Consider the following 22,202-nt stretch of genomic DNA (forward strand, 5'->3'; position numbering starts at 1 on the left):
CACTGTAAATGATACAAAAGCCCAAGTGTCAATAGAAAGCACACACAAAAAGCAAAAAGTGTCAAATATTAATTGAATATATCTTGAAAAACCTAGATTGAGCTTTTTTCCAACTACAATATGACAAACAGATTTCTTACGTTTTGAGACTAACGCGAGGATGAAAAATAATTGGGCATTTACCACTTAACAAAAGCCTTGCTCTCCTAATAAGGGGACATCTCGATTTGTTTAAAGTACACATGGTTTTCGATTTATTTAGGGTTATAAAATACAGTTCGTTTTAATGACTTTTACTCGGCGTGGTTCGCTCAAGTGCAAAAGTGTCTGTGATAACTAGACTGACCGTACGGAGATCTACTACTAAATAACTGCAGCTCTTGAGAAGGGATAACTTACAGAGTTTAATTCTACAAAGGAGACCAGCTCAAAATATGAAGGAGAGTTAAAGGTAAAATGATTTCCAAATTCTGTGTAATTGGCTTACCTTTTATCAGCACCAGATTTCAAACAAGAAAACACTCCGCAAATTACGATTACGTTGTTCCACTCTCTTTGTTCATTAAAGGATTTTCTACCGTCTAGCGCCTTAACTTTTAAACAAGCTTATTTCATTTTCATATTCACTTTTATTATCGTGTTTGCTGTGCAAGCTTTCAAACAAAGGACATGTTTTGTAGTATTTCAAAAACAGCTTGACGATAGCTTGTGGGAATCACTGACTACTGAGACCTTTTTGGACAAGCTTTCAGTGTTAAATATCATTTAAGAGGACGATGTTATAAATGCCTGATAGAATTTGGTGCTCATATAAATTGAATATCTTTTAATTAAATTTAATGTAGTAGGCAACAAAGATAGGCTTTCTGCTGCTATTTTTTTTCTGGACATCTTAGTTTCTCTACAAAAGAATCACCTTTGATTTTTTTTTTCTTTTTTTTTTTTTTTGAACACTTCTTCTTTACAGAAACAGGACTAAAGATACCCTTTTACAAGCGACCTAAAACAGGTAATTCATTTACCAATCATGGATGAAAACTTCACAACTAACTCCACTCCTGTGACCAACCGAAAGTTGATAACAATATGTTTCGAATCTGACCACCCTGCCATCAAAGCTAGTCGAGTGTTGGCATACGTGGTGATCCTACTTGTCTCACTGACTGGAAACACATTGGTTATTGGCGTTTTGTGGCAAGACAGAAAGATGAGGAAACCAGTAAATTATCTCATAGCAAATATGGCCGCCGCAGACTTGGCTATAACTGTGGTATACATGCCCCGAATGATATCATCGGTCATTCGAAGCTATGACTGGCTGGTCAGAGGGACACTGGGTCTTGCCTTATGTAAGACAGTTCCCACACTCCACTTGGTATCGATTAAAGTGTCTATTCTAACTCTGGTGTTTCTGAGTGTCGAGAGATTTCTGGCTGTTTCCGTCGTCATAGGAAACAAGCTTACAGTTCGCAGAGTGAAGATCATTTTTCTCTTGGTTTGGTTGACGTCTTTGGCAGCTCACGTGCCTAACATGTATGCCCTGAAACTCACCCATGGTCAGAAAGGCGCTCTGATATGCCGCGCGTATCTTAACAAGTTCTTTGGAAGCTCCAATGGAAGACGAATCTACAACAACACTTTGACGGCCATATTTTATGCCATTCCCTTGTTTGTAATAATCGTCCTCTACTCCATGACTGCAATCAAGTTAAGAAAAAGGAAAGTCCCTGGAGACTTTGCCAAGGAGGATGGAGGCAAAACACGCAGAGAAAAAATGAACGCCAATGTGTTTAAAACGTTGTTCTCCGTGACGCTGGCATTTTTTGCCTGTTGGCTTGCTTATTTCATCATGCGCAAAGGAGTTATCGGTGTTAGCATATCATGCAATGTACAGTTCATTCGATATTTCTTCGCACATGCCAATAGCGCCATTACACCTTGCCTTTATATCATATTTAGCCAAAAGTACCGCAGATGCTTCAAGAGCATCTTGACGCGCCTGGCCTGCCGTGTTCGACGTAGAGCGCAAAGCGGTACGACGCTGTCCCTGATATCCCAGTCTGCAACCAGCCTTGGGTCGTTGAGTGTGTTTCCTCAGAGTGTCAGCCTTGTCAGTCTCAAACTCAAGATGGAGGACAGAATGACACCCCGCGAATGAATCTCAGTGTTTCAATAATCACACACCTGTTTACTTCAATACTAGCAAGATTCATGAACAACAGAAGAGATCGGTCAATGGTTAGTTATACAGTTGGCTTTACCACTGGCAAGGGTGGTCTTGTCTTCTCGTTGTTTTTAGAGTGTGTAGCAAAGCGTTCCCGTACTTAAAACTTTTTCTGCATTCTCAGAGCCGCGCACAATATGGAGCGATAGCAAAAACTAAAAATAAAAAATCGACGAAGTATGATGTCGCTCCAATTTGCGCGGGGCCAGAATGCGGAAAAAGCTCTATGTACGGGAACGCTTGTTTCGCAGACTAGCTGTTCTTATACTTATGAGGCTCGCACATATTTAGGAGAACCGGTGCAAAGGCTCTTTCGCAAACTACATGTAATAAGTATTTTTGCCATATGCAAATTGCATGTAATATTGAAATGTGGGGAAACATCACGGTTAAAAGTAGAGATAGATTATTAATGAACCAAGCCATCAGTTAATGAATAGGAGAAAGAGACGGAGAAATACAACGATGAACATGCAAATGGTTGCAACTCTTCATAGAGTCTTCATAACTCTTTCGAACGATTTTGAAATTATTCGTCCGAGTGCTCCTTGAATTCTCTTCCACTCGGTCCAATTGTCATTTCTCTTCAAAATGCCACTACAGGGTAACAATGAGAAAGTTGTTGTAACTTCTAACTGACGGCTGGCCGGCTAACTACGCCGTCTATAAAACGAGGAGACTGGAACATTCCGGTAACGAACATAACACACATGTGTAGTATTTGGGGCGGCTTTTTAAGCTTAGCCTCCATCCCAGTCTTCAGCACTGCACTGATGAGGCCCAGAAGGCCGAAACAGTACTGTCTGCAGTTATAACGAAAAGATGTAGAAATGCGAAATTTTGCGGCACTTAGCAGAAAATGAAAGCCAACCGCGAGAAAACAGCAGTGGAACTAATCGCAAACAAACTAAATTTCTTCTTGGCCGCTAAAATGTTTAAAGGAAAACTGTGTGTAAACAGATCTGAAAAACCTACACATGGTAAAAATTACTCGACCAGTTTAAATTTTAATTTTACTTTTCGTGCTCTTCTTTATTATTCCGGAATGTTCCGTGCTCCTGATTCCTGATTTTCTCAATGCCCAATGATGCGGCAGCCATTTTATTCTGTTCTTTCAAATAGCTATTATGGGATGCTCAGGGGGTAAATTGGTATGTATTTGCCCCCTAAGCATTCCTGTTTGAAACAATAGAATTCAAATGAAAATGGCCGCCGTATCACCGAAAAGGTCCATTCACTGTAATCAACAGTAGCTGAATGCAGCAAAGAAGCCATGTGTAGACAGTTGCCAAACGCTGGTACAAGTAGCATGGATACGATCAAACTCGATAAAATGACAATAGCAAGAGCAGACAGAGAGACAGCCAGCCAGCCAGACAGACAGACAAACAGACAGCAAGACAGACAGGCTGAAGACAGACAGACAACTGGGCAGATGGGTAGAAGGGTTACCGAACGAACGAATTGGTATTGAATAATAGAACCTTTACAAGAGAGTCAGTAAATGACTGTAAGACGGGCGGGCAGGAGCACAAACATATGTAAGGTATTGGAAGGGACTGAGGCAGACCATGGCAGGCCTAATTTGACAACTATTTAACAGACCAGCAATTGGCAGTACCTAAAAAAAGGAAAGAGCCGGGTTTTCTATGTAATTGCTACCTCTATTCAACGACTGTCACGTGATATGCAATAACAGAACGTGACGTGCAATATTTGACTTAAAATGAAAGGACAAAATGCCTCAACGTTACAGTATGACGACAAAGCTCTGCTGGATGGCTGACAAGACGTGCCTGTTTTGAACAAAGCATTTTTTTTTCCATAAAGCAGTTTATTTATACTTGTTGATATCTCTAGAAATTAAAATACAAATACAGTATAGTCAGTGCAATATCTTACGATATTGGGCGATTGTCAATGATGGTATTGTTTACATTTGCCTTATTGGCATACGACTTTCCTCAGAGAAGGCTTCGTATCAGATGCACGTTGATTCTAAACATTCCAAGAGACTGCAAAACTTAGTAAATATTGGTAACGTTTTTAGCTCTTGGGTATAATGTACACACACTGTAGAAAGGGAAGTTGGCTTTCAAAAACTGCAAAATTTCTTAATGGTAAAAGCGCCAATAAGCCCATATTGTACATCCTTTGTGAAGGTTTGAGTTTTTGAACCTGCGTCGCACAAAAAGTATTTAAGAAACACCAGGCAAAGTAAGCTTGGACAGTTACTCATACCACTGGCTTTTCAATTGTTGTAGCTCATATTTTTGCTTCTCAATCAGACCCTGAAGTGCTTATGCCAATAAGGCAAATACCGTAAACAATGATTCTCCTACTGTTAAGTAAATATCCTTGCACCAAATTTGTTTATTTTAAATTAAGTTAAATAATTTAGTCTTAGAATAACCAGTGATGCAAGTTATCTTTCCGTTTGATCCAAATGTTGTATGATATAAATTATAATTTGAATTACAAAATGTACTATCTTTTAAATTCTATATAAGAACATTTAATGGATCTTACTAGTAATAGATATTATTTTACCACTAACTCCACAAGTTGGCAGGATCAATCAAATCATGTGCCATAATTAGCTACCTGAACAGGCAAGATACATGTACCCTCATTTTGCCCATTCAAGATTCTCCATTGTCCCAAGAAAGTGGTGTCCTGTACACATGTACACATACATGTACCATATAAAAAATCCTTTTAAGACATTGACCAAGTGCCTTCTGTAAAAAGGCCTGGATGTTAGTCTTGATTGTTTTTGTCTGTCTATGGAACACCACTGTGTCTCGGTCCATAAACACACACACACACACAACAACAACAAAAAATAAATTAAAAAATGAAAGACTATTTTGGCCAACATCCAGCTATCTTTACCTCAAGCTTGGTCAATAACCCATAAGCATTTTTATTAATAAAAACATCAAGTCATGGAACATGGCTAATGCAGTTCCGATGCTCCTCCCATGATACAATAGTGGGGAGAAAACACAAAAGACATATTCATGGGGGATAAGGGAGGGGGGGGGGAGGCTGATAATCAGCTTTGAAGCACTCTTCTTTCTTTGCGCAGTTGATATCTCTTCATCCCAGCATCAAAGCGTTTCCTTTCATCATCAGTCTCAGGTTCCAAAGGGGGGACAGCCTGAGGTCGTCTTTTGTCATCCAGGGACACAAAAGTGAAAAATGCACTGCATGCTCTGACACTCTTTTCTGGAATTTAACAGTTAAGATGTCATTGAATCTAACAACAGTCGCCAACAATTCATCAGTAAATCCCTTTTGCATGTAGTCAATAGTCTCCCAGATGGTGTTTGGATGTCTGACTTTAATTAGCATTTATTTTAAAGATTTTACTACTGCATTTTCTCCTTAGTTTTGATTAGGTTTTTGAAAGTCTAATGTACCCATTCTTGGAAGTAACATAATTGTCAAACACTCACAGACATTGTTTATCGCATTTCCAAATACCTTGAAGATTGTCCAGAAAACCATGCGGCATGTTATATTTTCAGCTCTCTTTGCAGTGTTTGGAAATTTGGTAAAAAAAAAAAAAAAAGAAAGAAAGAAAGAAAAAAAAAATCCTCTTTCCACAGGTTTCACTTCCTATAATATACATGTATGTCCAGACCTGGGCTCCGCATTTCAGACCCCAGGAGCATATCTCGTCTTTAGCATCAAGCAATTAGGAGGTACATGTAATACCCTCAGCTTAGAATCCAATCACTTTGCTCACTAAACAATTAAGAACCACTGTATGACCATGTTTAGATTAATTAAACACCTTAAGATGTCTTACCTGCAAGATAGTCCTTGGCATCTACAACAACTTCTATTTCCATGGACTTGTTGCTTGTAAACGTTACCCGGCCAGTAAGGTGTATGATATGACCAAGCTTAACTGGTGCATGGAAGTCAATTGCATCTGTAATAACAATAATAAATATTAATAGGGTGACACCTTTAGTCAAAGTTATGTAGCACCCACCCAGTCATGACGATGACCTTGTATTCTCGTCTATGTGGACTGGTTCAGATGGAGTCCAATGCACAAACCAGTGGACCACTGTAGCTCCCAAGGAACAAGTCACTCAACTGAAATAACAAAATTCTACTTTTGATTAACCAAAGTAGCAACAGTTCAACCCCTATTAAATGGCCACCCTCAAGGAAATGGATGATGGCTGCTTCAAGGGGGCTGGCTGCTTAATAGAGGTAAAAACACTAGAAAAGCCCCCATCAGGACTTTGATTACTGGGCACCTAATAGGGGTGGCCGTCTAATTAGGGGGGGGGGGGGGGCAAGGGCAGTAGCATGTTCTCTTCGTCCCTCGAAAATTTCACTTTTTCTCCCTTTTTCCCTATTTACAAACTCCCTTGTTCCCTAAACATTTTGGTCAAAGTCCCCCCTAATAGTAAATATATCCCCTATTCCCTCAAACTACTCCCCCAAAATATCCCTTGTTCCCTTGAATAAAAAGATCCCCTGGAACTCCAAATTGTTTACACAAACAAACACATGTAGGAAGCTAAGCTGGATTTCCAAAAGTGTTGTGCAGGGGGTGGGGGTGGCAAACTAAAAATGATTTTTTGAGGAGGGTGTGGATATTTTTTGGACCAACAAATTTCCAACAGAACAGTCTGAGTGACCACTAATACTGTAATAAAAACTGTTTGCACGCAAATTATATGTTACAACATGATCATTCAGTAAACTGTTACCAACTGTTTGTTAACAAATTGCAATAATAGCATTTTTTCCTGACACAATAAGAAATTTACCAATTGATGCTGTAACCACATTGCTTTTACAATGTCTAAATGCCACAATTCCTGCAACTTCATCCATCATTTTCATGGTTACACCTCCAAGTACAAAGCCAGTACTAGTACAGTCTGAAGGCTGTACTGAGTGAATCAGGGATGACTGTGAATTTGCCACACTGTAACGAGAGACATGCACTCCATCTGGCTGAACCCAAGAGGAAACTGTGCCACTGCAAAGTGGAGTCTGCAACAAAATGAATGTACATGTACATGTACATGTACATGTAATGTTTTATAGAAGCTACAGATGACAATCTTAATAACAATTTAAGACATATTTTTTTGTAGCACACAGATACCAAACAGGCATCCATAAATAAAGAAAACAATTCCAATCTGACTAGGGGTCAAAGTGTTCTTCATGTACAGTAATCAATGGAGTTTTTAACAATGCACACTTTTCCATTTTTTTTTTTTTTTTGTATCACGCCAAATTTAGTACATACATGAATGCCAAGTTTCATAAAATAATCTGTTGCAAACTCCAAAAAAATATTGCCTTGGGAGCCCAAATTTGCCACTTTTTGCAAAGAATTGTATGTCAGGGTGCAACACTTGCCCCCAGTTTTCTGTTTATATAAGAAATATGAAATATTGTGGATATTGCGTGACATAGTTATGGTTAAAGTCCATTTTAGCAGTGCTAATTCCCTATCTCCCTATCACCTTCAAATAATCACAATATTTTCCTGTTAACAGTATATAATTTTAAATAAAGTTCAACTCTAGTGTCCAAAGTCCACTACTCTGTCCTTCTATAATCCTATAAAAAATCTAACAAGATGCAAGGAGGCTCTTCTCGCAGGGTAAAAGTCCACACAACATGCCAACGGATTTGTGAAACACTGCTGCGTTTTTTTTTTCCCCTTCACCCTAAAAGATTTCTGCTGGACACACAAACAAGTTATCTTCTGGCATCCGATCGTTCATAAACAATGGAATTGAGTGAGCTCGATTTGTAGCTTGCATTTATGCGTTAAACACTGAAAACATGCCTTTAAAAATGGACTAATAACTAAATTATTACACGCACTTAATTAATATTAGCCTAAGTTGTGCGTGTACTTCTACATGCACTCCTAAGGGTGATATTAACCTCCTGTAGATGTTCCTCTTTATCCAGCCTTGCTCTCTTCTGCATCTCGTAGCGCGCCTTACCTCTCTCTTCTTCCTCCTTGCTTGAATACTCAAGCGCTGGGACCTCAGGTATAACCTTTAAATCAGAACCCCAAACAGCTGGAACATACCAAAGCGACGCACTATTTGTCAGTCGACGATTTCCAGTTCCCAGATTTTCCGCCCAAACAAACGCTTTCACCTCCAACGATCGTTTTGACGCATAACCCAGCTCGACGTGAACCTGTGCCACTTCTCCGATGTACATCGGCAGTAAAAAGTCTGTTCTTTCGACACGCGCTAAGGCAGCAAAAACTACTTCGTCATCTTTGCGTCGATTCTTGTTGCAGTGGCGCGTAGCGATTATAAAACCTCCTTCCTCGATCAGCTTCAAGATCGTCCCACCATGGACATTTCCCGCCATGTTTGCATCATCTGGATGCATCAGCCGGCAAACTTCGATTGACCCGCGAGAAATTGAATCTTCCACTTCCATTGACTTGCACGCGACCTGGGTCGCCATCTTGTTTTCCGTAACGTGGACAGCGGTTGGACAGCGGTGAGTACATTAGCGCACGCGTACTATTCCAATCGGACGGAAGTCAACATGGCGGCTGAAGAGGAGGATGAAGACATTTGGGACAGTTGGGAAGATGTGGCGGATTCTGGGGTAAGAAATGAATAAATCGTGTTAGTTTTTTCACCTTGAAACGTTCATGCAATTGTGTTCGAAACTGAGACTCGTTTAGCTGTATACAATTATAAGCCTTCGTTAAGTTTTCTTTTAAAATTTGTCATGGTGACATCGGTAATTTTTATTGCAATATGCTTACGTTTCTCGTCTGGAGTGATTAAAATTGATTTGTTATTTGCTTTGCTAGTGTGTTTTTTGTTATCCATTTTAAGGTTAAATACTACAGATTTTTGCACGCGATTTTGCAGCTAAAAAACCTACCTGTTTTATACAATCTTTTTTTTTTTAGTTATGATTCAATTCAAAATTTTAACTTGTTTTATCACTAGGAATTAGAAAGACGGATGGAGGAGAGAGAAAAGCAAGTGAGAGAAAAAGATCAGAAAGCATCGAGTACATCAAAAAAGTAAGATGAACTAATTGTCCTATAAAGGATCTAAAATATGTGCAGACTGGCATATGTGTAAGCTAAATATTTGTATTTTGGAACTGATGAAAAATCACTGTTGTCCCTCAAAAAGGTCTCCCGAGCTAGGATTTTTTTTCTGGAAATTTTAGGGAGTACTTTAAAGTAAAATGCTACTAAAAGTGTTATTTATCAGATTGAATAATTTTTTTTTTTTGCCAGAATGTCTTTGCCTATTATGGGGCCCCTTGATTCAGAATAAATAAATAAATAAATAAATAAATGGAATTAAAAATTAGAGTTAGTGAAAAAGTTTATACCTCAAGGTCCAAAAGTCTATATATGGACCTAGTGGGTCATAAGGCCAGTGATCAACTTCAGTTCTGTAGCATGATGCTGAACTTCATTAGATCCAAGTTTATTCATTTTACTCTCCCTGGATGGCATGCCAGTCCATTGCAGGGATTTTAGCATTTAATTCACCTGAACCAAGTGATAGTCTTGGATGGAGAGAGGCACTCTGAGAGTGAAGTATCTTGCCCAAGAAAACAAAGCAGCACTGACCACCACATAACTGTAAATGTGTACATAGATTCTGTAGTAATTAATTACTATAATTTGTATTCTGTCAGATTACAGGAAACTAAGACTGGTTCACCAGTTCTTATGCAAGAGGATACAAACAGAACTCTATACAAACCACAGGTATATTTTCATAACGTTAACTGATATAGCTGGCATAATGACCCAGTCACATGTAATTATTACATAACAGTATGCCTCTACAGTGATCTGTGGCATCTTACCTTGGACATAGTACATGGTTAATATACTATAGATGTATTGAGATGTTCGACTCTTTTAATCCATGGTGAAGCTCAAAACGTAACTTGTGATTGCATTTTTTGTCGTTAGCAATCACAAGTTAATGACAAAAATATGTGTACAGTATGTTGGAGAAAATGAGAAGCAAGCAACATGAATCACAATCTGACAATTGACAGTGTACATGTACATGTATACCGAGTTGTTGTTGTTGTTGTTGTTTTTTTCTTTCACTCTTTCTGGTCTCATTTTGTCAAGGCTAACAACTGTACAGGTCCATGTACCTCAGGGTCCGAAATTAACTTTTTTAGGTAGGCGCCAACTGGCGACTGAAATTTTTTTTTCAGTCGCCATATGGAAAAATGTGGTCGCCAAAAAGTGTCAATAAAATTTTCCCTTTGCAGCGAAACACAAACCAACATTTTTGGTCGCCAGATGGAAAATTCTGCTTGCCAATTTTTCTTTTTAGGATCGGAACGAAGAGAACGCATTTGGGGCCGCAATGATGGCGATTTTTCCGCTAATGATAAGATTACATACAAACATTCTGATTATTTATACACCTGCCACTGAAAACCCACAATGAACGAATCGAATGCCGGCCATATACGCAGTTTCTTGCGACTGCCAAATGTTTCAAGTCAATTTTACACCTTTTCTTGTCTCTACCTTTTGGAGAAGAAATGTACCCGACTGAAAACTGCCGTTTGGTTCTTTGCTCTATGTGCAAAACGATCTTTCCTTTCGCGTTCTGTCAAGACGATCGATGAATCGCCATGTTGAATATCGAAATCTTCCACTAATTTCTTTGCGGATGTTCCGTCTCCACTTTGTAATAAATTAGGGAAAGAGTTCAGGATATCTTTGGACACCACATCGCCTGAATAAATGTTCATGGCGAAAGAACACACGTGGCCTTCTGCGCCCGCAATACGTATGTTATGGGAAACTGCTGGGAAAACATGGCGGCAAAGCTTCGCACTGATCGTAACTGTGAAACGTTGTGGTAGATTCATAATAACAGGAAAATGGGTTTTATACTTCAAAAGCAGCAGAACGGTAAAAAGTGAGTGACCAATTGGCGGGCGCCTTTGAATTTTATTTTAATCGATTTGACTGAAAATCAAAGTTTGTGTAATTATCATGGCTTGAAATAGTTAATCACCTGCTGGTGACCAGCTGTGAAATTCTGGTCGCCAGTGCAAAATTTTTAGTCGCATTGGTGACCAGGAAAGCGCAATTTTGGACCCTGTACCTGTGTTTGATTTCCAGAGACTTTGTTCAAGCACTGATTGTATCTTCATGTACATGATGTATCTTTTGTATATGCAACAATTAGATTATCATAAACTGGGAAGGCAAAACAGGCGAATGAGCCTATGACCCGTGGCATTGGAAAGTCTGTATGGGCCATTTATAAAAAAAGTTTGAGCCATTAGGGAAAATAAATGAGCCATAAAAAAAAAATTTGACAAACGATGTGATTGTAATTCTTGATTGCAATTGTTTTATACTTTTTACTGGAATTCAAGCTAGGTTAAAGTGTACAGTCACAGAATAGCTAACACAGATTATATAACCTTTCACCAAGGTTAAACTATACATTCCAAACTGGAACTGACTAAACATAACACTCTAAGTCTGACATCAACATCACTGAGACATGCTCAGTTTTAAATTTAGAGTACTTGAGCTATGCATGAACTGTACATAACACACGTGTACATGTAGCTCTCTAGTAGTGAATGTGTTTATTTGTCATTACACTGAAAATTTCACAAATTAAAATCCTTTCCACCAAATAGTGTATATTTTACTAACTGTCTTGTGGCTAGGGGGCATCACAAGCCTAGAAGGTTCATAATGCCTCATTTCATGGCTTTATGTGACATACAGTAGACATACAGTATGTGCATGGCACACAGCCTTCCCAATCCCTGGATTATGAGACTGAGTTTTCTATGGGCCAGTAGTCAATGAGGCATACTGTAGCCGAGCTGACTATCTCTTATAGGAAACAAGGAAGAGTAATATAACTGTTTTAGCAGGCACTCTACAAGATTACAGTACTTTTGAGCCTAAAATCAAGCATACATGTAAGTTTCAATTTCAGGAGAATTGCAAATTGCGCCCACAATCGTTGTTTATCCACCTTTATAGTTCACCACTAAATTTTCTCTGATTCTTATTGGTGTAAAGTGATCATCTCATGTACATGTAATAGTGTTCATTTGCACAGAGACACTGTCTGCCAATAAGTGCCCATCCAAGGAAATTACCCAGAAGGATAGTAATTTCTGTGGGTTAACTATCAGCCGATAGTTCCTCAACAGAAACACTCTATTGTTTATAATAAATAGAAATGTAGAACACAGCTGAGTAGCTACTGAAATAGATTACATGTAAGTGCCTAAAAGAAGTCCATTCTTATTTGTAGTTGAGAATCTTAAAGAGGCCAGATTCTGGTGGTACAGATAATGGAAACAATCGAGAGTCCTCCAAAGACAAGCCTGTACATAAAACTTTGGCAGAAAGACAGGCACAGTATGCAGAGGCCAGGTAGGAAAATAAGCAAACTTTAAGAACATTTTCATAGGCATTTGTTACGTAACAATTTAACTGTATGCAGTAAATGTATCCCTGCTTGTGGATCATAATGAGATTCAATGTTGGTTTCTATTTACTATTCAGTATAGATCTACTAGCATTCTATCACAAATGCCGTTCTCTGATTGGCTACGTTACTCACTATCTATTCTGGATTGACAGTGAGTAGCGTAGCAGTGTGCGCTTGTTAACAAAATGATGGCCGCTTCTTGGCATTTTCGAAGTGTCTGTGAAGAGGATTTAGATAAAGTTTTGAATTACTAGTAGATTTATACTAAAACAGTTAGATTTTTCGCTCTCAATTTCTATGCTTGAAAGTTGACTTGGGCTGCGCCCTCGTTAACTATCACGCAATAGAAATCTTGATCTCAGAATCTAATTGTTTATTATGATGGTTTCAATTTATTTATTGTTCCCCCTGGTCTATTAATTTTGGAACTGGATGCGCTAAAAGAGATGAACTCGTGAACTTTAGACTTCATCTAAATATGCATAAATCAGTTCACTTTTTAAACAAGTGCTCTAGGTGCGTGTGAAGGCACATATGCATGTCACTGTACAATGCAGAATTGTAGCTGTCTGTAATGATGTCAATTTGAACTAAATTCTCATTTGTTTTATTTTGATTTATCATCTTTTAGAGCAAGAATATTGGGAACTGCGTCAGACGAAAACAATGATTCAGAGTAAGAACTTGCTTTTCATCCTTGACTTTGTATTTCAAAGACACTACAGTTGAACCTTTTTACTAATGGCCACCTCTCTACAACTGCCACTTCTTTTGGTCCCGTCAGATGGCCTATACATTCTTTGCATTCACTTTTATTTTAACCTCACTACAACGGCCACTTCTCCTTAAGGGCAACGGCCACTAAAACACATCATGACTGCCAAAATAACCTCTTGACAATGGCCAGTTAATCAATGACTGACAAATGGTGTCTATTAAACCCCATTTTTTATTGTAAAAGGTCACCAAACTTGATCCAAACTGCATGTCACTGGTCTCTGTTTCTGTCTAGTTTCTGTTTTATTGATATACTTTGATTGAGTTACGTACAGTTTACATGCTAGAATAAGAAAGGATATGTTGTACCCCTCAAAAAACAGGTGTCATGATCACCTTATAAAAAACATGTTGCCTACAAGTTAAAGGAGCTGCATTGTATATTTCATATCCTTTGCAAGGGTCACGTACCATGCACGGTAGGTGTATGAAAGTAAAAGCTCCCCCCCCCTCCCCTCTGAAAGTAGTGACCTCTGAAGCTAGCAATGTCAAATGTTGTAACAGATTCAAAGAAAAACACATCGATTATTCTGTTCTGGTTATTTTGATTTATGGTTATATTTCATCTACCATCGATGTGCATGTTTGCACATTAGACACAATGACATGAAAATTTATGTTAAAAAATATTGGTCCATGTACGGTGCACAGTTTACTTGTAGCTTTTTCCTATGCCAGAAAGTACAGGTATTATAGTACAACATTTGAATTTTTTGGTTGCATGAAGATAGGTGTAAATATGAAAAAAAAGGTAGACTGACGGAGAAAAATTGTAACAGCAGGTTAGCACTATTTGTCAGTTAGGATTTGCAGGTTAGGAACTGTATAACTGACATCTTCTTTTGCTTCTTTTAAACTAATTTAGAAAAGATGGAATACCACAAACAATACAACTTGAACAGAAACTTCCAGAGAATGTCATTCGACTACCAAGGTACATGCAAGGCTTGTTAGTATGATTTACAACGCATATGTGTATGTTTAGTGTGTCTATCTTCCCCGCGCGAGCAAATTATAACACAGAAATCATGGAACGGAATTAAGCTATCGTGATATGGGTCACTTCGGGTTGAGTGTTCTATCTACTTATTGTCTGGACTCGCATAATAGAGCGGTTTTCGAGTGTCGCTAAACCTTAACGGAAGTAATCACTTTAGCCAATCATAAAGGACACGGACAATACGAACCAATACAAACTCGAAGTTATGACATGTAGCTGACGCAAAGCGCGGGAAAACGTCTACGAGTGAGTCACGATTGGTTTTTGTTTTACTTCTTGATTGGATGAAAAAGTGGCGCGAGTTTTTACGCCAATCGTGTAGCCTAGGTGATGCAAAATCTCTGAATTTTCGACATGGCTCAAATGAAAACCACTCTAACGTACTTGTACATGTAGTCTCTGGTCTTCACAGAAGTTTTACACATTGAGCTGCTTGTTTTGTCTCAAAATATAGTTTTGTTATTGTTGTTGTTGTTTCTCAGAGGTCCAGAACACGATGGTTCTAAAGGATTTCAAGCTGCAAGGTGAACAGATGATATGCATTACCAACAATATGAATTATAACGGGGTATTTTATCGTGAAGTGCACGTCAAACAAAAAACGTGGAACTGAAAGTGCGGGCCGAACTATTGTATGTACACTTCAACAGGAGAGCCATTCATGTGTTCACACACACAGCGAGTGTATGTGTTTTTTGTGGGAATACATGTATCTGGTTCACAAGCTCTTTATCATCACATTAAGGAATAATCCTCTTCTGGTGGCAATCTGTTTTGGGAAACTGAATTTGATCCACCAGAACGAAAAAAATGTTCGTTTTCCTGACTCTAAATGCCGTTCACTTTTCATGTGGCGTGGTATACAGAAACGTCCTGGATTGGCGTCGTGTGACGAAACGTGCTGTTCCTAGGTCACAAATCTAACGGCACATGAAAATCGTGCAGGTCGTTGAAATGTGCTGGAAACTGTTACGCCACCCTATAGCGACAGGAGCACTTGGTTGGGCGTGGACGTTATCCAAAGCTTGCATTGCTTGCCGGGAAATCCACAACGTCCCAGGAAGTTCGAGAGGAAATAGATCTTATTAACTGATGGACTCCTTATGAACTGCAAGATGGTTCGTTCCCATTGAACTGCCCTTCCATCTGAGTGGCCACTGGGGTCTCATTGTGCAATTGTTACATGTAAGCTGTAATGTGTTTCTGAATCGCATCCGAAAATCATACTTGGATCGAGCTGAAAGCGTGAGAAGTTTCTCATCACAACCCGGAAAAGTGATCGAATTCAATCAGAATATAACACGCGCGCTACGACAGCTGAAGCGAAACTGCCTCGTAAGACATCAACGAAAACCACGGCCCAACGGTCATGGCTAATAAGATAATGATACGATCAAAAGACTACCTTTTTCTAGCTTGTATATGATTCAATGTCCGACTGGTGAGCAAAAGACTGTCTTGCAGTGTTTCTATACGAACCTAGGCGAGCGGGTTACAGTGTAGGTAGGGAGAGAACTAAAAGTACGTAACTACCCCTTTCTTTCTGTCCCTCCGCCATCTAGTCCACGAGGTAAGAGCGTGCTCATAGATTAGTGTTAGCCTGCAGAACAGGCATCTTTGCGAGAGTCACAGAGGAGTACAGGTACAATGCTGTAAAACAATTCGCTTGTGTCGGGTTGGGCGACCACTGTGGGATCAATAACCATGTAGCCTACACATAAAGGGGCCTGTAAAGCACCGGGCTGTCTTGTCAAAGTTAGTAAACACGATGCTGTTGAAATGCCTTGTTATTCTTGTTAATTGACTGATTTCTCAACGAATGCTGCGAAATCGTTTCCAACGCATAGAGACCCAGTGCGAAATCGTCTAATACATTTATACTTCCTTGTTCGCCCGGAGTCGAGCCTGGGATAATTCTTGCGCGCGAGGTCTCGAAGCCTACGCTATTTTGTGGTCCAAGGCTCTGAGAGATCGTTAAACGGCGGGTTTGTGCGGCGTGTAAGCGGTTTTGAGCGCACGATTTGGAAACCAAGCACAACACCGACAAAATGTCGACAATCAGGGGTCAATGGGAAGAATTGTATCGAAAAAGGTACATTATTTGCCAAAAATTTCGGGCGATTTTAATTGCGGACAAAACAAGAGTCCGATAACAAAACCGTCCCAAATTTGTAAGCGTCCGAAATATTTATAGTACAGTATGAAACTTTGATGTAGGTGCAAAGCTCCTAGTTTCCTTTATGCTGGACGTCATGGACCGAACTCTAGTTGAGACAGTACTTGACGTAAGTACGGCTTGATAGAACTTGTGTTATTTTCACGTCGGTATATTCGTAAAACATTGCGGATGCGGTATAACTATCATCTTTTGTTGTTGTTTCAGTCCAATGCGTGTTTTGTAGCTATAAATTAAAGTTAGCTGTGTCAAAGTGTCCAAAATTGTTGCCCGAAATTTTGTCGACCTAAATGAGATCAAAAAAAGTGTTCGAATATTAAACGTCCGAAATAATACGTCCGAAATTTTAATGTATCTTTTCTAGCATACCGAGAAACCCACGAGGTTTAGATAACTGCGATTATTTTAGTTTTGATAACTCAAGATTTGCGCTTGCTCCTGATCTTAAGCCATATCAACTTTATTTCACACCCCTAGTTACACAAGTAATAACCATTAAAAGTTTGGTTAATACTAAGGTGCCCGAACGCAATTTCCGCGCGCGCTCTTGCTAATGCCATTCAGCGCACGCACAAGGATTTCAAAAAGCAACGATGGCGTCGATACAGCGATCATTTTATTTGATCAATGCCCTCGCTGTCTGTGCTTTTTTTTTTTTTTTCATAATTGAACACAGCGTATTTATGGCTTTACTCTTTTATCAAATATGTATGTTAGAAAAGGTAACGATGCAAAGAACCCAGCAACTCTCAGATTTTTTTTCTTTTTTACCGAAAGAGCCCAGTTAACTGCAGCGCGTGCGTAGTAAGGCAAAAAAATTGCGATTGAATGCGGAATAACTTTCTCGGAAATACGCCTATTTCTCGAGAAGCACTCGTTAGAATTTTACGAAATTTGGCACGAAAATACTTTAGAAAACAAGTAACTGAAATATGGAAAAAAAAATTGAAAATTGACAGAGGCGATTCTAGATATTCCAGTTAACCTTCTCCAAGTTATAATTAAAGATCCCTCTGTTAAGGTCATTCCTTACATTTGCATAACGCATCCTTACTGCGCATAATTTATGGCGTCATTAGCGCGCGTTCGTGCACGCGCATATTGAAAACATGCCGGATTTGCCTTGATATTGAGCTCTGTCAGTTGAAAAATGGCTCTAGCTCACCAACGAACATGGGCACCCCACTTTTTTTTCCCGTCATTGTAATCAACTAATCATAAGCTTTGCGTGAGAAAAGACTGATCTAATTTCTATTGCTGAAAATTGAACAAATAACAAAAATAGCAGATACACTGTGGTCTTTTCTATTTTGCAGTCGGTAACCACGTCAGGAAATTTGGTTCAAATTTTTAATCAAGGATTTAGCTTTCTGTCTGAATCAAATTTAAAACGTTTATTTGTGTCCGACACAATGTATTGATTATAGTTTAGTGCGTGTTCTTGTGAGTCTGGGCTCACAAAGATTTTACAATTACTGGGAATGTGTTTTTATATTAAGCACTAAATAATGCCAAAATGGGGCATTTTCAATGCCTCACTGCTCCTTAATTAGCATGGGCACCCCCCTTTTTTATTTCAAAATCGAAGTTACCATATGACAAATATTCAGTGGACAAAGTTTGAACAAAAATCTATTGTCACTTTTATTTTAGAGGAATTACCTTAAACTATTATTAAAATAGTGCTAACTTGTGAGCATTGTTACAAGCTTGTCGCATGCAAATGAAAAAGAAAATCTAACGACTAGATTTTCTGGAAACAAAAAAAAAAACCGATTTCAAAGACCTGTTTATATTTATTCATTTGCCATGGCAACGGCACATACGTCAGCCTAGCTATCAAAAATCTGAAGTTTGTGTTGTTAACTTGCGTGTTGCCATTTTTGACGACCAAAGGATCAAGGGTTTTTGAGAAGAAGGAGATTGAAACACAGGTATCAAAACTGTGTTCGGCCACCTTAAATTAAGACCGTAATACACCAATCTGTAGTGTACAAAGTGTGTGCGGTGACCAATCCAGCAACCCTTTTGACTTTGCCTCTGTCACATGTGGCGTGACAAGCACAATTTACAAGGGTCTTGACTAAACGAATCAATATACAGTCGAACTCCTATTAAGTGGCCACCTATTAAACGGCCACATCTATTAGGCGGTCAGTGATCAAAGTCCCGATGAGGGCTTTTCTATTGTTTTTACCTCTGTTAAGCGGCCAGTCCCCTTTAAGTGACCACTATACATTTCCCCGTAAGTGGCCGTTTAATAGGGGTTGAACTGTATAAAGAACACAGACAATTGCTTAAAATTGCCCCTGTTTTTACAACTCCACAGAAACACAGAAAATGTTTACTGTTTCTTAAGTAATATAAAGCGAACAAAAGCCAATGATACATCATAACTTTGTTTACATAACCTTGTTGTAAAACGAGTGGAGAACCACTCAGAGTGTGTTAGATGAGCAAAATGTTATGAATATCAATATCAATGCAAATATCTATACATTTTATTTATCAATGTAATAATAAACGTTCTTACACTACAGGACAGACTCACGAAGATCTTGAGCTGGTGGCCACACACTAAATGGCTGCCATATTTCTTCCACGCATTTCCAGATTTCATGATTTGTCAAGTGATTTAGATTTCCTTGATCGATTTCTTCTGGTTTGTTTTCCATCACACGTTTGAGTTCCACAGCTTTTTTCAACGACGAAAGCTGCGAGGTATTAGAGGTTTTCCTCTTCCTCTTCTTTGACTGCTTGTGGAGGAACTCCTTTTCCTTCTATTAGAAATCTCCAAATTCAATTCTCGCACTGCATCGGTTCTTTTTCCAGCGATGTTGAAGAAGTAGATGAAAGGATTGCACATGGAACTGGCTAGACCCAGTCCATACATTCCAAGTCTAGCGCCATCCATGAGATTAGGAAATCCTCCCAGTGTTCTCTCTATAAAACCGCAGTAGCTAGATTACAGATGGCGCTCAGCACGTCAAAAACACCAAGACAACAATCAGCAACACACGAGTAACTCTTTTCCTCGATCGCACCAACACCTTCAAATTAGTCGCTTGTGCACTGATCGTAGATGAGATTGACAGGTTCCTTTGTCGCCTCCATACAACTCTCGCAACCTTGTAATACAAGATGCTCATTGTCAGCAAAGGCAAAGCGAAGGACGCCACCGAGAGAAACACCAAGTAAGCTGTTCCAGAGGAGGTATAATTTGGCACAGTGGTGTAGTAATACACTGTCCTGTTCCCTTCCAAGGTGATGGGCTTTACGTCCGCGAAGTAAAAATGTGGGTATGAATTGTATTATGGAGTAGCTCCAGGTTAGAGGAACCAACCTAGAAGGAGTATGAAATCTTGGTCGGTAGGAAATGGAGGCAATTGGTCTCGCTAGCGTCAAGTAACGATCTATACTTATTGTTGTAAGGACAGCGATGGAAATAGTTGGAGCTAGGTACTACAAGGAAAAAAAGGAAAACAAGTTATTCACAAGGTAGAGTGCTATTGGAGATTTTCGTCAGTTATAATTGTTACAAAAATTGCAAGTTCAAGGTTAGCGTCAACTGATGCAGTCAACAGAAATCATCTGACGAACTTATTGTTTAAGTGTATAAAGCAGGTACGGATTTTTAGATGTTTGTGATCAATACATAGGGGGACATCTATGAATTACTTAGAAAAAAAGACCACTTTTTGTTTGTTTTGTTTTTTTGTGTGTAGATGTGTTAACCCTACCTACGGAGTCGAAAGAGGTTGGAGGTTCCAACTTGTGCCGTAAATAAATCCTGATGCATATGTTATATTCCATCAAGAGATGATCACCTGATCTTCTCTTAATTCCATTCTCTGCTTCCTCCATCCCTAAGTCGCCCTGATCTTATTACTTGTTTCTCCAACAAAACACTATCACGTTTATACTTGGGACAGATTGTAGAATATCACTTGACCCCAGAAATCAATATGTTAATCAAATTCATGGACTCGCAATAGTCCTTGGCATAACCCAGTGACTGACTGATTAATAAACGTGCAATCTGATTGCAATTGTTGCATCCTTTTCGCGTCGAGAAAAAAGGAGCATTCAAACATTTGTTGGGAAGTAATGTTTGCATGTACGCAGACTCTACTTAACAAAAGTAGGACTTGTATGTATAAAGAAAACTATCCATAACCAGACACCTTTCGTTATTCCTATCTTACAGAGGCCATTATCGATGGAGCTATTATGCAGGGTAGTGGAAATTACTGAAGATGGTGGGTGGTATACACAGCAAGCACACCGTTAGATTACTTGAAGCGGAAAGGCCAGAGCGTTGGGGCAACCTTTGGCTCTATTCAGCAAACAAGGAGCCTGATTATATGGATAAATGTTGGTCCTGGTACGGTGGGAGGGCCGCGCTCTATACCAATCTCCAGCAAACGAGATAACGTTTCTTTCTTTCTTAACAAAACAAAATTATACAAACTGGTAAGACGAGGTCACAAAATTGAGTGGTTTGGAATGTCACGGTGGGGGGAGGTGCTGACTTGCCGGGTGATCCTGAATAGAGGGACCGGGACGGAGTGTAACTTGCCAAGTGTAACTCGCCTTACCCTTTTGGCGGGGGGAGGGGTCAATTTATTTCGATGTAAACACTTAGATCATTGTTTCAATCGTCTGAAAGAGACTCGCTGAATCTACAACAAATCAACGTTTTTCTGCATTAACAAACTCTAACCTGTACAAAACTGATTGGTAATGCAAATTTGGGGGAGAATAACCTACACCTCGTCAATGGGAACTGGACCTGTTGTGACAACACAACTTAAATGAACAAATAAAGTCGGTAAGGAACACTGCAGCTAATAATTTGCGGACTGTTTTGTTGATAATCGAATGTATTTTATGTACTTTCAGAATAATTTTCTCGTCGGAAATTAATGTGTAACTATATAACCTCAAATTGTTTCTAAAAAGCCGTAGAAAACTTTAAAATTTCATTTGCCTGAACCGAGGTTCTGTCTGATCAGATACCGCTTTGTTGAACGCAACCGATGAAATAAGATTTAAGATTTCTCAGGAGCTTGTTCTTTGGAAGTCAGCCCAAAATTGTTACAATACCAATCAATGTGAACCCGTGCGTTACGTTATTACTTTGTGCGTACGAACTCTAACACAAACAGACTTACTAAATTACGTACCAGCTAACTTACCTAAATTAACAAACGAACGAACCAGGTTAAATCTTACCACCATTTCTGACACTTCCATTATCCACTGCAATATGTCACGGTATCGCTTGACCGTCAGAAAGATATACTATGAAGCTCTTCTATGAACCCAACTTATTTATTTAACAATACGTAATATAATCGTAGCTACAAAGGAGCGATTTCTAAACAATAAAATCTACTACCAAACTAAGTTAAGCCTACTGCTAAACTTTAGTCACCACTGACACGAATTCACAGCAAATCTCGGTGTCTCCAAAGAAATCTCCTTACGTTCCACTTGACCTTAAACGAAGTTCCTCAATAG

At 39.1% G+C, this 22,202-nt stretch overlaps 3 protein-coding genes across 3 annotated transcripts; 2 read left to right on the forward strand and 1 right to left on the reverse strand.

Moving 5' to 3' along the window:
• Positions 1 to 258: 258 nt before the first annotated feature.
• LOC145483140 (QRFP-like peptide receptor) lies at positions 259 to 2,774 on the forward strand. The gene is made up of 2 exons (XM_081461734.1): positions 259 to 451; positions 968 to 2,774. The coding sequence occupies exon 2, from the start codon at positions 1,028 to 1,030 to the stop codon at positions 2,156 to 2,158; it is 1,131 nt and encodes a 376-aa protein (XP_081317860.1). The 5' UTR covers positions 259 to 451; positions 968 to 1,027; the 3' UTR covers positions 2,159 to 2,774.
• A 1,257-nt stretch (positions 2,775 to 4,031) lies between these two features.
• LOC145482822 (cytosolic acyl coenzyme A thioester hydrolase-like) lies at positions 4,032 to 8,714 on the reverse strand. Its single transcript, XM_081461465.1, has 4 exons — positions 8,165 to 8,714; positions 7,024 to 7,252; positions 6,042 to 6,167; positions 4,032 to 5,455 (listed from the first exon to the last, which is right to left on the reverse strand). The coding sequence occupies exons 1-4, from the start codon at positions 8,705 to 8,707 to the stop codon at positions 5,283 to 5,285; spliced, it is 1,071 nt and encodes a 356-aa protein (XP_081317591.1). The 5' UTR covers positions 8,708 to 8,714; the 3' UTR covers positions 4,032 to 5,282.
• Positions 8,715 to 8,791: 77 nt separating this feature from the next.
• LOC145482886 (SUZ RNA-binding domain-containing-like) lies at positions 8,792 to 15,108 on the forward strand. Its single transcript, XM_081461526.1, has 7 exons — positions 8,792 to 8,854; positions 9,208 to 9,284; positions 9,917 to 9,989; positions 12,547 to 12,668; positions 13,358 to 13,402; positions 14,369 to 14,437; positions 14,986 to 15,108. Exons 1-7 carry the CDS (start codon positions 8,792 to 8,794, stop codon positions 15,029 to 15,031), a joined length of 495 nt encoding a protein of 164 aa, XP_081317652.1. The 3' UTR covers positions 15,032 to 15,108.
• Positions 15,109 to 22,202: the final 7,094 nt, after the last annotated feature.

The sequence above is a fragment of the Orbicella franksi genome, chromosome 3, assembly GCF_964199315.1.
Source record: "Orbicella franksi chromosome 3, jaOrbFran1.1, whole genome shotgun sequence".
NCBI lineage: Eukaryota > Metazoa > Cnidaria > Anthozoa > Scleractinia > Merulinidae > Orbicella > Orbicella franksi.

Excerpts from the sequence above, each read along its gene's own strand:
- LOC145483140 (XM_081461734.1), top strand. The coding sequence starts at position 1,028 with ATGGATGAAAACTTCACAACTAACTCCACTCCTGTGACCAACCGAAAG.
- LOC145482822 (XM_081461465.1), bottom strand. The coding sequence starts at position 8,707 with ATGGCGACCCAGGTCGCGTGCAAGTCAATGGAAGTGGAAGATTCAATT. Across the intron at positions 7,253-8,164 it reads AAGAGGAACATCTACAGGAG|ACTCCACTTTGCAGTGGCAC; the intron begins GTTAATATCACC and ends ATTTTGTTGCAG. Across the intron at positions 5,456-6,041 it reads TGCCAAGGACTATCTTGCAG|AAAAGAGTGTCAGAGCATGC; the intron begins GTAAGACATCTT and ends GTTAAATTCCAG.
- LOC145482886 (XM_081461526.1), top strand. The coding sequence starts at position 8,792 with ATGGCGGCTGAAGAGGAGGATGAAGACATTTGGGACAGTTGGGAAGAT. Across the intron at positions 12,669-13,357 it reads GCACAGTATGCAGAGGCCAG|AGCAAGAATATTGGGAACTG; the intron begins GTAGGAAAATAA and ends ATCATCTTTTAG. Across the intron at positions 14,438-14,985 it reads AATGTCATTCGACTACCAAG|AGGTCCAGAACACGATGGTT; the intron begins GTACATGCAAGG and ends GTTGTTTCTCAG.